The sequence below is a fragment of the Carcharodon carcharias genome, chromosome 2 (genome assembly GCF_017639515.1).
Source record: "Carcharodon carcharias isolate sCarCar2 chromosome 2, sCarCar2.pri, whole genome shotgun sequence".
Classification (NCBI taxonomy): Eukaryota; Metazoa; Chordata; class Chondrichthyes; order Lamniformes; family Lamnidae; genus Carcharodon; species Carcharodon carcharias.
This window is the reverse complement of record NC_054468.1, coordinates 10,909,322-10,925,693: the sequence shown is the minus strand read 5'-3', so window position 1 is coordinate 10,925,693 and position 16,372 is coordinate 10,909,322. Positions and strand designations below refer to the sequence as shown.

General features: G+C 44.7%; 1 protein-coding gene across 1 annotated transcript; it reads right to left on the bottom strand.

Annotated features, from left to right (window-relative positions):
- Positions 1-5,219: 5,219 nt before the first annotated feature.
- LOC121273762 lies at positions 5,220-15,234 on the bottom strand. The gene is made up of 3 exons (XM_041180924.1): positions 15,079-15,234; positions 7,541-7,595; positions 5,220-5,829 (listed from the first exon to the last, which is right to left on the bottom strand). Exons 1-3 carry the CDS (start codon positions 15,232-15,234, stop codon positions 5,330-5,332), a joined length of 711 nt encoding a protein of 236 aa, XP_041036858.1. The 3' UTR covers positions 5,220-5,329.
- Between the last annotated feature and the right edge of the window lie 1,138 nt (positions 15,235-16,372).

The window sequence follows — 16,372 nt, the reverse complement described above, 5'->3', positions numbered from 1 at the left end:
GTTATCTGCAAGTCATCAAGCAGTAAAAGTACTTAACCTGTTCCACTTTCAAAGTTCACCTGAGAACCAACCTCCTAGATATTCAATTACACGAGCCCTTCGCTTTACAAGACCTTCACTTCAACTTTAAATCATCGAATCCAGTCAAGAAACAATAAGTTTTGCACATGGGAAACTGGAAATCATAAATTAGGGACTGAATTAACTGTATACTGTAAATATGTATCCAATCTTTGTGTGTCTGTGAGAGACTGAGTGTGTAACATTGAATTAATTTGGGGTAAGTGTGTGAGAATAAAAACCTTATTTATTTTAAAACTCATGAAAGCTTGCTGCTGAATTATTTAATTGGAATACACATTCCATACAAAACATACTGATTACAGGCAGTAAGGGAGCAGATACATTCTGCCCATGACAAAGGCCGTAGAAGTGCAGACAAAGCATTCGGGTTCATTTCTAGAGGAACAAAGAAATTATGTTAAACTTCTATCAAAGCTCTGTTAGATCACACTTAGAGTGCTGAGTACAGTTCTGGTCCCCACATTATAAAAAAGGATACAGCAGAACTGGAGTGGGTTCAAAAAAGGTGAAGAAGGGCTATACCAGAACTCAATGGTTATAACTATCTGTAAAGATTGAACAGGCTGGGGTGCTTTTCTCTAGAAAGGAGAAGGCTGAGGAGTGTTCTACCAGAGGCCTTTGCATTATGAAGTGGTTTGATAATGTAGATGTAGAGAAGATGTTTCCCCTGGGGGACAGTCCATAACTAGTAATAACCTGTAATAAATAAAAGATAGTCACTAATAAATCCAGGAGGGAATTCAGGAGAAACCTTGTTACCCAGACTGTGGTTGGAAAGTGGAACTCACTACCACAAGTAGGACAAGCACTGATATGGACCAATTGAGCCAAATGGTTTATGACAGTGCTGGAAAGATTATGTAACGCTATGTAATAGTTTGATTATTTCCCCTTCATCTCTTGAAGATGCTGATTCGTGCTGGGGTAGTTTGCCTTGCTGAATCTTGCTGACTCACCATGAAGGACCATGCCCACATGCAGCAAGACCTGGACAATGTTTAGGTTTGTGCTGATAGGTGGCAAGTAACATTCGCACCACACAAGTACCAGACAATATCCTTCTTCCTTTAGGTTCAAAGGCATTATCATTGCTAAATCCACATCACCCCTCCATCACCCCCCAACCACACCAACAACACCAGGCTGGGGATTGTCATTGACCAGAAACTTAATTGGGCCAGCCGTGTAGATACTGTGGCTACAAGTGCAGGTGACTCCTCCTGGCTCCCAAAGCCTCACCATCACCTACAGGGCATAAAAAGGAGTGTGAAGGAATACTCTCCATTTGCCTAGATAAGTGCAACTCCAACAGCACTCAAGGAGCTCAACACCATCCAGGACAAAGTTCAATTAGCAACCCATTCACTCCCTCCACCACTGACGCACAGTGCCATCAGCATGTACCATCTACAAGATGCACTGCAGCAATTCACCAAGGTTCCTTCAACAGCACCTTCCAGACGTATGACCACTGCCACCTAGAAGGTCAAGGGCAGCAGAGAGATGGGACCACCACAACCTGGAAGTTCCCCTCCAAGCCATTCACCATCCTGACTTGGAAATATATTGCCGTTCCTTCACTGTCGCTGGGTCAAAATCCTGGAACTTCCTCCCTAACAGCACTGTGGGTGCACCTACACTGCATGGACTGCAGCGGCTCAAGAAGGCAGCTCACCACCACCTTCTCAAGGGCAATTAAAGACGAGCAATAAATGTTGGCCTAGTCTATGATGCTAACATCCCATAAATTAATATTTAAAAAAAGCAGACACTTGGGAGCACCATCACCTGCAAGTTCCCCTCCAAGCCACACTCCATCCTACCTTAAAAATATACATTGTTGTCCATCGCTGTCACTGGGTCAAAATCCTGGAAGTTTTCCACCACATGGACTGCTGTGGCTCACCACCATCTACTCAGGGACAATAAGGGATGGGTAAAAAATGCCAGCCTTGCCAGCAACACCTACACCCTGAGAGTAATTAAATATTTTTTAAAAGATTTTTAATTTCCAGCCAAATTATATAGTACTGTGCCTCCAATGGCATTACTCACAGATAGTATGGTATCTTGAGCACCCTTGGTTTTAATCACTCCACCATTGATGGCTGTGCCTCCAGTTGCCTGGGCCCTAAGCTCTTGAATTCCCTCCTTAAATCTCTCTACTTCTCTCTGCACCTTTAAGACGCTCTTTAAAACCGACATCTTTGACCAAGCTTTTGGTCATTTATCTAAATATATTTAGGTGGCTTCGAAATCAAATTTTGTCCGATAGATCTCCTATGAAGCATTTTGGGATGTTTTATTACATTGAAGCGGCTATATAAACGAAACTTTTGGTTGTGATGTTTAGCTAGCTGCCTGGTCTGTATCCTTAAGGTGATTACTGCTCCAAATAAGGTATAGGGGATTGTGACCCTAGTGATCTGCTGATGTTACTCCAAGTGTAGTTGTGAGGAGCTTCAGGTTGATAACTGGCTGTTTTCCTTCTTGAATTGTCCTCGGTCTGAACATAGGAATTTTTGGATGAAGATCGGACTTTCGCAAAACATTGGTTCAGCCTCAAACGGAGTATTGTGTCCCATTCTGGGCACCGTACTTTTGGGAGGATGTGAAGGCATCAGAGAGGGTGCAGAAAAGAATTATGAAAATGGCTCCAGTATGAAGGACTTCAGTTGAAAGGATAGATTGGAGAAGCTGGGACTGTTCTCCATGGAGCAGAGAAGGTTGAGAAGGGATTTGATAGAGATGTTCAAAATCATGAGCAGTCTGGTCAGAGTAGATAGAGAGAAACTGTTCCCATGGGTGGAAGAGTTAAGAACGAGAAGCCAACAATTTAAGCTGATTGGCTAAAGGTGACATGAGGAAAATTTTTGCATAGAGAAAGTGTTTAGGATCTGGAATGCGTTGCCTGATAGTGGGTCAACTGAGACTTTCAAAAAAGAATTGGATCATTATCTGAAAAGAAGATAAAAGCAGGGCCATAGGGAAAGGGTGGGGAAGGGAGATACACTGAGTTACTCTAGCAGAGAACAGGTATGGACACGAAGGACTGAATGGCCTGCTCCTGTGCTGGAGCCATTCCACAATTCTAAGAAAGGCCAAGGTTCACTGAGTTCCTTTTCTACTGAAGTATAATAATAATGGAGTTATTGATTAATCGCAGCAATCAGTCTCCATCATTGAGTCTACAACAGCCAGGCACGAGGTGAGAAAATCCCCCAGTGGGAGAGAGCTTTAGAAAACACAGGTCCAAAGTTCCTCCCAATCCACATTCCACTCAGCACACATCCTGTCTCAAATTACTCAGATATAGGATGCCAAAGTGTTATTTTCTGGTCTGCACTGGAATAAATCTTTACTAACAGAGTGCAATGCCTGCTAAGTGTAATTGACAGGTCTGTGTTTGGCTCAAAACTTTTATTCATCAAACATGCCAATTGCTCAGTGTGTCAGCTGCGTCTCAGTGGGAGCTCTCTCATCACTGATGCAGAGGGTCCTGGGTTCAAGTCCCACTCCCATTTGAGGCTGCTACTGCCAGTGAAGTACTGGTGGACAGCTGCTTTGTCAGGGGTGACATTTTTCGGATGCGATATTAAACCAGAGGCACCTCTGCTCTCTCAGGTGAATGTGAAAGGTCCCATGGCACTATTTTGAAGAAGAGCAGAGAGTTATCCCTGGTGTCCTGGCCAATATATATCCCTCAATCTACATCATTAAAGCAGATCAGCTGTTCGTATTTTTCTATCATGGGATATAGGCGTCGCTGGCAAGGCCAGCATTTGTTGCCCATCCCTAACTGCCCTTGAACTGAATGGCTTGCTCGGCCATTTCAGAGGGCAGATAAGAGTCAATCACACTGGAGCCAGACCAGATAAGGGTGGCAAATTTCCTCCCCTAAAGGACATTAGTGAACCAGATGGGTTTTCAAGGTAACCACAATAGTTTCATGGTCACCATTACTGAGACTAGCTTTATATTCCAGATTATTAATTGGACTCAAATTCCACCAGCTGCTATGGTGGAATTTGAACCCATGACCCCAGAGCATTAGCTTGGACCTCTCACCATCTCCCCTCACCAGATGATAATGTGTTCATTATTGCATTGATGTTCGGGGGAGCTTGCTGTGCACAAATTGGATAAACAACGGGCTCCAGCCTGGAGGTTTTCCGAAGCAATTTCTATTTTTTGATCATATCTGTACTATCTGTACTCTCACTAATTCGATCTTCAAACATAAAATAATCATTAGTACTTAAAGATCAGACGTTTTGATTCTATCCACCAGTTTAATTCAATAGAAATTTGGAAGAGTCTGAATGCCTTGTTCCATCAGCAAATGCCAGAACATTGCTGGATTAACACAATTATTCCCAGACAGTCTCTTAGTGTGATTTGTCAGATGTAAGATGTCAGTTCTTTAGGTCTGTATTGCTTCGGCCAGTGTGTGTTCCAGACTATAAATGGTTCACGAAAATTCGGTACTTATAGTAAGATTGTAGATGTGGTCTCTCGGACAGCATTTACAAATTCGCTACAAATACCGACTAGAAGTGTCACGGATCCATGTAAGAAAATGTCCATTCAGGTGCATAATTCCTTTCGCAGCTTCTCCAAGAGAGATTCAATCGTGGCTTTCAAAAGGGAATTGGCTAATTATCTGACGACAAAATAATTGCATGTTTACAGGGAAAAGGCAGGGCACTGAAAGGACACTTTACCAATCTCACTAAGACTATCCATTGTAAATCTCACCACATCTCATCGTTGCACTTTTATAAAATAATTGAAAGGCTCAGATTTATATACACCTACTTTCATGATCTCAGGATATCCTCAAGCGCACTTCAAGATCTTTTACATCCACCTGAGAGGACGGAGACTTGTTTTAATGAATTAACCACAAGATGGTACCTCTGACAACACAACACTCCCTCAGCCCTCGCACTGGGGACGGTGGGTCATGTTTATGTGCTCAATTCTCTGGAGTGGGGGCTTGAACCCACAACCTGCTGACTCAGCAGGTGACAGAGTGCTAGCCACTGAGCTACGTCTCACAAAGGAAAGAATGAGGGTAAATCAAAGAGTATTTCAATTTTCTTTATTGCATAGAAACACAAAAGGCTCCACATTCTCATATCTTCTGATTTTTACAATCTCCTAGAAATTTCCGCTTCTGCTGTCCCCCCACCTCGATTTCTTTGTTGGTGGTGGATGGGGTTGGGGTTTTAATATCATTGCTTTAGATGAAATGGGTTCTCTTGTAGCCGCAAAATGGCAATCGCAGCTTGGGTCTCACCTTGAGTCTATTTTCAAAGCTGGCTATGCTAGCTGATCTCAAGCCCTGCTCTCTACCTGACTGTACATACCTGTAGTCAGACTTGCTATACCTGGACTTCCACACGTTCACAAAGTTGAAGTCCCCATACTGAAAGGTGTCCATCGAGGCCTCCTTGGCGTATGGATATGACAGCATTTTGCGTGGCAAGTAACACAGGATTTCACCACTGGATGAATGGATGTGTTGGGCCTGGTGCCTCTTGTAATGCCTGCCTGGCCTCATGTGCTTCACTTGCTTCTTGGCCAGGGGCATCATCCGCTCCAGCGAGTAGCGGACCCTTCTGTGTGCCTTGGCATCGTTCCCTTGTCCGAAGACTGCTCCCAGCATGCCTCCAACCGTCCTCTTCAGTGCTGCCACCAGGCAGAGCAGCGAGAAGCCGTTTGGACCACTCGACTTGCATTCTGGGGAAAACAGAGAAAAGGAAGAGGCTCTTATTGAGTTCAATTTACTTTGGCTCCCAGTCCAGCAACTCTTCAATTTTAAAATTCTCTTTCTCATTTTCAAGTTACTCCAAAGCCTTGCGCCCCCCCCCCACCTTCCTATCTTTGCAATCTCCTCCATCCCCATAACTCTCAGATCTCTGAGCTCCTCCAATTCTGGCCACTTAGCCATCCCCAGCCTTTATTGCTCCACCAATAGAGGCTGCGTCTTCTGTTGCCCGGGTCCTAAGCACTGGAATTCCCTCCCTACACCTCTCCGCCTCTCTACCCCTTTCAAGTGCTCCTTAAAACCTACCTATCTGACCAAACATTTTATTCCTTGTCCTAATATCTCCTTATGTGGCCTGGTGTCTTTGCTTGATAATGCTCCTGTGAAGTGTGTTTGGTATGTTTTATTACATTAAAGATGCTTTATAACTGCAAGTTGCTGCCATAATTCTTTTATTTAAAAAGAAAGACTTGCATTTATATAGCGACTTTCACAACTTCAGGACATCTCAAAGTGCTTCACAGCCAATGAAGGATATTGAAACGCAGTCACTGGAAATTCAGCAGCCAGTTTGCACACAGCAAGATCCCACAAACAGCAATAAATGACCAGATCATATCTCTTAAGTGGTGTTTATTTTGGGATAAAAATTGACCCAGGAAACCAGGGTGATCTCCCCTGCTTTTCTTCAAACTATTGCCATGGGCTCTTTCACCTCCACATGAGGGGGAAGATGGGGGCCACATTTTAATGTCTCACCCATAAGACAGCACCTCCAACAGAGCACTCGAGTGGATTATCTGCTCAAGTATTCAAGTGGAGGGTTTGAACCCACAACCTTCTGACTCAGACCAAGTCCTGTCTGGCAAGTATAAGATGCTCCCTGTTAAAAAGTTAGTTTTTTTATTCTAAACACTTCCATCCATCCTTCATCATCCACAGGTGCAGCTTCTATACACGTTTTAGTTAGAGGACAAAACCAACCCACAAAATAATGCTTTGTTCAATTTTTTGTGCATGGCATTGTATAGGTAATGATGTGTTTGCCTTTGTCTGTATGTGGCCTGTGTGTTTGTGTGTTTTGATTATTTTATTATTATTAAATAGCAGAGCAGGCTCGAGGGGCCAAATGGCTTACCCCTGCTCCTTGTTCGTATGTTCATAAGTACAAGTAAATTGCTATTTTGTCTGGAAGGAACGTCTGGTTCCTTGGATGGTGAGAAGAGGAGAGGTGAAAGGGCAGGTATTGCAGCTCCTGCACTTGCATGGAAAGGTGGTACAGGTGAGGGATTGTTCGGGGTAATTGAGGAGTGCATCAGCGTATTGCAGAGGGAACAGTACCTTTGGAATATGGAAAGGGGAGGGGAAGGTGTGTTTGGTGGTGGCATCACGCTGGAGGTGGCAGAAATGGCGGAGGATGATCCTTGAACATGGAGGCCAGTGGAGTGAAAGCTGAGGACAAGCGAAGCCCTGTCATGTGCGTGTGTTTAACGTGTAGTGTGTGGCGTGTGTAGCAGGGTAAATCTGTCACCTTCCCTAACAGTCTCGTGCAACACGGCATGCTATGAACTACCTTTCAGGAAGACTTTATTCCCAATGTGTAACCCCATGTTTAATAAGAATAAATTCTGTGATTCACCCATGAGAATGGCTCGTGAGACAGAAAACACTGCGGACACTTACCCACTGACTGAATCTTCCTGCAACTCTTCACAAGTGTGCGAACAGCATTGTAAATCTACACAAAGGACACATGCTCAATCTTATGTTTCACTGTAGAATTTAAAATATCAAACCAGTCAGATGAAATAAGAACAACTGGAAATACACACCAGAAGTATCACCATCTATAAAGGGGAGAAGACAGGTTTATGTTTTGGTGTAGACCCTTTAAAAGATATTAAGCATGAATCTGTTATTTCTTTGATGCTGATTTGTATTTCCAGCAAGTACAATTTTCTCTTTAGCTTTATAATATTTCATATATCATCCTTATTGTACACGGCCAAAGGGTCATGCTTTTCTGTTCACATTTTCCATTGTAAATTGTTGTGTCAACTTTTCCAGTTAACTTTGCCATGTTAACATGTCACGGCCTCTGGCCACCAGGTGGCATTTTGGAATTAACTAGCCTTCCAACCACACAGCTGTCCTACATGGAAAATATATGGGATTGTATTGGAGGAGTGCAGCTAACTGCAAAGACAGTGCTTTCCCAGTGACTGGTATATACAGTAAGGCCAAGACAGAAGCAATGGCAGCACATAACATGCAATTGCACAACTAGGTGCTGGACAGTTCTTATTTCCCCAGACAATATTGAGCCTCTGGAATGTGTTGCCAGCTGATGCATTCAGTGCTGACTCTATCCATCGCCTTCAATAGGGAGCTGGACCAGTTCCTGAGGCAGGGATCGCACGAGATAGAAGGTAAGGCAAGGTCTTGGTAGATAACACTTCTGCCATGTAAATTCATATAGGATTACATAGGAAACAGGCCATTCAGCCCAACCAGTCCATTCCAGCATCTATGCTCTACACAAGCCTCCTCCCATCTTTCCTCATCATAATCTATAATTGTAACCCTCTATTCCCTCTCCCTCATATGCTTGTCTAGTTTCCCCTTAATGTAATGTATCAGTGCTATTCATTTCCACCACTCATTGTGGTAGTATGTTCCACATTCTCATGACTCTGACTGAAGAGGTTTCTTCTGAATTTCCTATTGGATTTCTTGCTGACTATATTATATTGACGGCCTCTAGTTACACTCTTCCCAAAAGAGGAAACAGACTGTATATTCACACTATCAAAAACCTTTCTGAATTTTAAAGACCTCTATTAGGTCACCCACATAACCTCCTTTTGTTAGGAGAAAAGAGACCCAGCCCGTCAATCCTTTCCTGATATGTGTACCCACTCAATTCTGGTATTATTCTTATACATCTTCTCCGCATCCTCTGCAGTGCCCCGAGATCCTTTTTATAATATGGTGACTAGAACTGTACGCAGTTTTCTAAATCTGGTCAAGGTTCGATACAGGTTTAGCATAACTTCCCTATCCGCCTAGTAGTAAAACGTATTGCTTGGTTTGCTCTTCTTATGGTCTTGCTAACCCGTGGTGCAACTTTTAGTGATTGATGTATTTGTACTCTGAGATCCCTTTGCTCCTCCATCCCACCCAGACTCTCACGTTCCAAGTAATAAGAGACCTCCCCATTCTTCCTACCAGAATGTGCCTTCCTCACCTTTATCTGTGTTGAACTTCATTTGTCCATCCTGTAAGATTATTAGTGTCCTCCTGGTATTTGTTGCAGTCCACCTCAGTATTGACTATTCCTCAAACTTGGTGTCATCCCTGGATTTGGAGATTGTGGGCTGAACAATTTCAGCCAGATTCTCTGTGTCCCCCGCTGAAACATTTGGTGGTTGGGGGGGGGGGGGGGGGGGGGGGGGGGGGGGGGGGGGAGGTGGGAAGTGGGGGGGGTGGGGGGTGGGGGGTGGGGTGTTGGAGCCCACCCAGGGGAGGAATGGCTGCCCCACAGTTATTTAATGACAAACAGGCAGTTATTAGGCTGGAGGTGGGTTCTACCCTTCTGGCTCAGGATGTTCCACCTCAGAGAGCTGCTGGCCAATCAAAGCATGCAGCACTGAATCATTTAGGTATGGTTGGGGGTGTCGCCAGGTACCAACCTGACAGGCCCAATCAAGGTGGGATGAAGCGGCTGAGGGGGATAGGCAGGGTGGGGTTTGAGAGGCCATGGGAGGAGGACAACCGGGGTGGGAGGCCCTCCAATGAGCCCAGGGGCCCCTTTAAGGAGGCCCTGCCCTGTCTGCCACCAGTCCGTGCAGGGGAACCTGCCTGGCTAGAGGGTTTAGTATGGTTCTCTCCCACCAATAGTTAAATCCCAGTGGGCATTAATTGCCCATGTAAGGGCATCAATTGTCTCACTGGTAAACAAGTCACCCAGTGCCACCCCCACCATTGGTACAATCACAATTGGGGAGGGCAGGAAGATGCCCACTGGCTTTAATGAGACCCCTCACCACCACCACTCAGTTTTCAAATCTGTCAACAGGGGAATATTAAATCCAACCCTGTGTATTTGATACCAAAGTTCAAATCATTAACTTCATTTGTAAGCAGTAATGATCCCAGCACTGATCCATGTGGTAAACCACTACTGCTTCTGCCACTCTGAATAACTACCCTTTCCTCCCACTCTCTGCTTTCTGTCTTGAAGCCAGATAGCAATCCATTCTGCCACTTGTCCCCTGACTCCACATTCCCTGACCTTGTTCACTTGTCCACTATGGGACACCTTATCGAAGGCCTTTTGAAAATCCAGATAAATTACACCTAGTACATGGCCATTACTTTTCCTATCACCGATGTTAAGCTAAAGCAAAGAGAAGGGGATATTGCAGGTGGAAAATGATTAATCATGGCGGTCTAGTCATCATGAGGTTGGGGCAGGCTTTCTGTATTGAAAAAGAGTGCAATACAGGGTGTTATAAGCAGGTAAGCTCTTGCACTCAAGTACAAGAGGGGTAGACACAAGAAGAACATGCTATCTTAACTGGAACAAAAATGTCAATTAGATGTAACATATGTCAAAAGTATGTTAATGACATTTTAGGACTCCAAGTCTGTTGGGATCATGAGACTTGCATGCAGCAAGTCTGAGTTCATAGATAACAATTGTATTAAAGATTGATGTGAAAGAAGAAATGCCAGAGTGGGGAATGTCAGAGAAGGAATATCGGAGAGGGGAATGTGGGAATGGGAATGTCAGAGAGTCAACATCAGACAGCGAATATTGGAGGGGAATGCTTAAAATAAATTTTAGAAGAGAATATTTAGGAGCTGGTATGTCACAAGACCATACATATGCAATGGACAGTGTTTAAAGAATTATTGCATAGTTTATTGAAGTCATACATTCCTTTAAGGCACAAAATCCCAAAAAGAAAAGTCAGTCCACTGTGGCTAACAAAGGCAATTAAGGATTGTATAAGATTAGAAGGAAAGACTTATAAAGTTGCCAGAATTGGGAGGATTTTAGAATACAGCAAAGGAAGATCAAGAAACTGATAAAGAAAAGGAGAATAGAATATAAATGTAAACTAGCAAAAAAACATAAAACGGACTGTAAATGCTTTTATAGGTATGTAAAAAGGAAATATTTGGTTGAGGCAAAGTGGATCCCATTACAGGCAGAGTCAGGAGAATTTATAATGGAGAATAGGGAAATAGCAGAGAAGCTGAATGATGACTTCGTGTCTGTCTTCACTGAGGAAAATACAAGAAATGTCTCAGAATTAGAGATCCAAGGGGCTAGGGACAATGAGGAATTGAAGTAAATTAATATTAGTAAGAAGGTTGTATTGGAGAGATTAATGGGATTGAAGGTTGATAAGTTCCTGGGACCTGATATTCCAAATCCCAGGGTGTTGGAAGAAGTGGCTGTGTAGATAATGGATGCATTGGTGATCATCTTCCAAAATTCTATAGATACTGGAATCGTTCCTGCAAATTGGAAGGTAGCAAATGTCACCCCACTATTTAAGAAGGGAGGGAGAGAGAAAACAGGGGAACTACAGGCCTGTTAACCTGACATCGGTAGTAGGGAAAATGCTAGAATCTATTCTAAAGGATGTGATAAATGGACACTTGGATAAGGATGATCTGATTGGGCACAGTCAGCATGGATTTGTGAATGGGAAATTATGTCTGATGAAGCTATGGGGCTTTTTTTGAGGGTGTTACCACCAGAACTGATAAAGGGGAGTTGGTGGACGTTATATACTTGGGGGAGAATTTTCTCCCTGTCGGGCGGGCAGTTCAGGAGTGGGCGGGCACAGCCACCCGCAATCAGCTGCGCACCGCCATTTTGTGTGGCGTGACACGCACCCAGAAGTGCTTAGCGCTACTGTGCGGGCGGGGGGGAGAAGGGAGAGTCAGGGCCTGTGCTCTTTCATGCATGTGTGCAAAAGAGCGCAGAAATCTCCCTGAGGCATGGGGCTGCCTCAGGGAGATCACTTTGATTATGAAAAGTTGAATAAAAAAAATTTCAAACAATGACGCCTCATGTGACAGTGTCACATGAGCTGGGACATTTCAATGAATTTTAATAAAATTTTTTATTAGGCTTATAAACCCTTCATGAAACCTCATCCCGCCCCGCCGACAACCTTAACGTTGGATGAGCAGCCCAGACAAGTACCTCAATTAGTTTAATAATGGCCTTAATAGGTCTTTGGCAGTTTGGCAGGTGTGCAGCTGAATCCGCTGCGTGCCCACTGAACTGAGGATCAGGATGACATTGGGACCCACGCCCAACATCACCGTGCATCATTTTACGCATCGGCGAACAGGGCCCAGCCCCCATACACTGACCAGGAGTTTCAGGCCTTGGATTTTCTGAAGGCTTTTGATAAAGTCCCTCACAGGAGGTTGGTTAACAAAATTAAAGCACTTGGGATAGCTCAGTCATTGAGCGTGTTTAAAGTAGATCTTGACAGATTTCCAAACACCAACGATGTAAAGGGATGTGGGAATAGTGCAGAAAAAATGGCACTGAAGAGGATGATCAGCCATGATCGTATTGAATGGGGGAGCAGGCTCGATGGGCTGAATGGCCTTCTCCTGCTCCTATGTTCCTGAGGTCCATCTAGTTCACCGTCTAGCATCCTTCTAGTCACATGGTACAATGGTAGTGGAGATATTGACTAAACACAGCAATCAATCTCTATCATTGAGTCTACAACAGAACCAGATACAAGCTGAGGGAATCCCCCACTGGGGGAGAGCTTTAGAAACCATAGGTCCAAAGGCACCTGTTCCTCTCAGGCCACGCTCCACTCAGCCCACGTCACGTCTCAAATTACTCAGATAAAAATGTGCAGTGGTTGGCATGTGAATATGATGGTAGAGTACCAGATTGAAGTGTAGCTCGCTGAATTGTATTCCTGGACTTTCTGTTCAATTACCTTTGGAAATCAATGGCGAAACCTCACTGTGTTTTTGATGATTGACTTACCCATTCATCTCCTTCAGGACATGAACCATGTCTGGGAGAGGTACAGCCAGAGGGTGCATGGAGCTGCCATGTTCTGGTGGACTGTGTTTAAATGAATGTAACATCCATTCCATATCCATCCACCCTGTCCATAAGACATAAGACATAGGAGCAGAAATTAGGCCATAAGGCCCATCGAGTCTGCTCTGCCATTCAATCATGGCTGATAAGTTTCTCAACCCCATTCTCCAGTCTTCTTCCCGTAACCTTTGATCTCCTTACCAATCAAGAACCTATTCTGGCCAGCTCCTCCCTCGTGTCCAATGGAAGCCAACTAAAGCAGTACAGAGTAGTACACATCCTGGTAGCTCAAGTTCAGTTTCTCACTGGTCATTAGTGATGAGCTGTGGTTTGTACTTTGATCAATTCTAATTAAAACAGATCATCTGGTCATTTATGACATTGGGATCTTGCTGTGCACAAATAGTGTGCCATGTTTCCTGACATTACAGCTGTGACTCCAATTCTTAAGTAATTCAGTAGATGCAAAGTGTTCCTGTATATGCTGAGGCTGCAAAATATTTTACATAAATATATGTTCTATCTTTCTTTTTACTCTCTGGTCCAGTAAATTAACCAGGTAGACAGACTCACATTTATATAAGTACCCATCACAACCTCACGTTGCTGTTTGTAGGGTCCTGCCAGGTGCAAATTGACTGCCGTGTTTCGCTACATTACAACAGTGACCACACTTCAAAAAGTACTTCATTGGCTGTAAAGCGAGGGGAAGCCGCTTAGGACTGAGATGAGGAGAAATTTCTTTACTCAAGAGGGTTGTGAATTTCGGAATTCTCTACCCCAGGGGGCCGTGGAAGCCCAGTCATTCAGTATGGTTAAAGCTGGAGATTGATAGATTTCTACTTAACAATAACGTAAAGGGTCATGGGGATAGTGTGGGTAAAGGGCATTGAAGTGTTCGATCAGCCATGATCATATTGAATGGTGGGGCAGGCTCGATCGGCTGAATGGCCTTCTCCTCTTCCTATGGGTGGCGCCCTGAGGTTGTAAGAGGTGCTACATCAGTGTGAGTACTTTTGAGGTGTCGTCATTGTTGTAATGTAGAAAGTGCGGCAGCCAATTTGCACACGGCACAATCCTGAGAGCAGCAATGTGATAATGACCAGATAATCAGTTTTAGTAATATTTATCACCATGGGAGAGTGACGGTTACAGTATGGGAAAAGCAAGCGAAAATAAATAGGAGTCCAGAACTTAACAGCAAGCTCTACACTTAACAAATTTGTCCGCTCTCTTTCCACAGATACTAACCAACCTGACCAGTATTTCCACTCGTTTTTATTTTAAAAGTGGAGAAAGGAACAGCTATGAGGAAAGTGATGGGGCATGGGAATAAACAAGCAACTCTTTTAGAGGGCTAGCACAGGGCGATGGGCTGAACAGCCTCCTACTGCTTTTTTTTTAAACTCCAACAGGATTCTAAATCATTGGTGTTAAGATTGAGGAATCAATCCACTTTCATCACCGTCACTACCTCTGAGTGACTGTTTCCCTACATGTCTGTACAGTCAGCGAGTAATGGGTTAAAGATGGAGAAGACAAGATAAGAGTTTGTTTACAATCTCTGCTCAGAAACTCGAAATTCCTTCCTGGTGCACCTCTCCAGTAAGACCAGGTTCAGATGTGCTCACGAAAATGCATTTACAAACCAGCCGCCCCAATGTGGCGCATGGAGGCTTCTGTGAGAAGGAGATTTTACCAGCTCCATCCCCTCCTTTCAGGTGGTTTCGAATATTCCTCACTCTCCAGCCTCAGGGTTGCCAACTTTGGCTGGGCGTATTCCTGGAGATTTCATCACTTGGACCTCTCAATCCACGACCTGGCCCAATCAAACAGCTTTCCCCTAACACCCATCTACAATGTTTCATACGATAAGCAAAAGGTATTTGAAGGAAAACATGTTTCTTTTTGGGGGGGGGGGGGGGTGGTGGTGGAATTGAAAAAAAAGAAAAGAGCAATTTCTTTAAATGACCCTGGAGCTTTCTCCCAGGGTCGTTCACAGCAGCCTCCAGGAATATTCAACACCTGGAGACTCCAGGGAGATCCTTGGGAATGTTTCCCAATTTTTATACGCATGAGGAGTGATTTCCCAACTCTATCCCGAACGCAGAGCCCTCACCTGTAAGAAGGAGCTGTAAGAGGCCAGGACAATCACCATGCAGCTAAAGTAGAAGAGGACAAAGACAGCTACATGTTGGCAGAAGTAACCCCCCTCCCAGTCGGTAGGAGGCAGTGGTTCCGGCTCTTCCCGGGACACCTTGCTCAGGAAATGCATCCAGCCCCAAAGGTGAAACGAAAGCAACCCGCTAACTTCGTAATAACCCCACGGTCAGGAAACCAGCAAACGTGCCTGTGTTAAAAGCGGGAGGTCCAGCTGCTTCCTGCTGTCCACCTGCCGTCTCGCAATGTGCGGGTTGGGTTGGGTTGGGTTGAGTTGGGGGTGGGGGGTGGGGGAAGACATAGCGCCCAGTCTGCCGCTTTGCTGACACATGTCATTGCTTCACAGACCCCTGGTTAATGACATAAGAGCAAGTTCCAGTTACCCTGAGGGCAACATCTGACCAGCAAATTGTGACGTCCGGCAGCTCAAACATGCCTCCCTTACCAATCAGAAATGTTCAGAGTTGGTGGTGAGGGGAGGGGGTGGGGGGGGGGGGGTGCGCAACTAGGAATGGATTGCAGCAGGTGGGAACTGGGTGGAAAACAATGAGCTATGGGCAGCTAGGAATGGTTTGGGACAATTGGGATGAGCAGAGAAATGCTTGCATTTATCCATCATCTTCATATGCAACGTTACCGTCTTAAGTGGGGTTAACCACCCTCCAGAAATGGTTTGGAGTCTCCAGGAATTGAAGACCAGTCTCCAGGACACTGCTCTGTGGAACCCTGGAGAAAAATCACCGGGAGATTTGAAAAGTTTTTTGTTTGGTCATTTTCTTTGAACATTTTCTCTTTACCAGGTATAAAAATGTTGAAAATGGAGGGGGGAGGAGGGGGAAAGGCTGTTCAGCTGACAGTCAAGCATCATCCAATTGGATAATGAGTCTTCTTGCTTTCCAACTGGCGTAGGAAGGCAGAGCGTCACAAGGATGGATGTGTTGGCTGACTAATGGCTGGAGCGTGGGGGCAGGTCATGTGATGGCAACCCTAGTATTAAGATGTGGTACAAGGATCACTGTTGCCTCCTTAATGTTGCAAAAGGGCTGTTCTGAGATTCGGAACCTGTACGTTCCCTGAACGACAATGTGAGATGCTGATGCAGTGCTGCTAATGTCACTGGGCTAGCAATTGAGCAGCCCAGGCTAATGTCTCTGGTGGTGGTGGTGGGGGTGGGGGGCGGTGGTGGGGGTGTGGGTACAGGTTCATATCTCACCATAGCAGCTGGTGGGATTTGAATTCAATTAATGTACTCT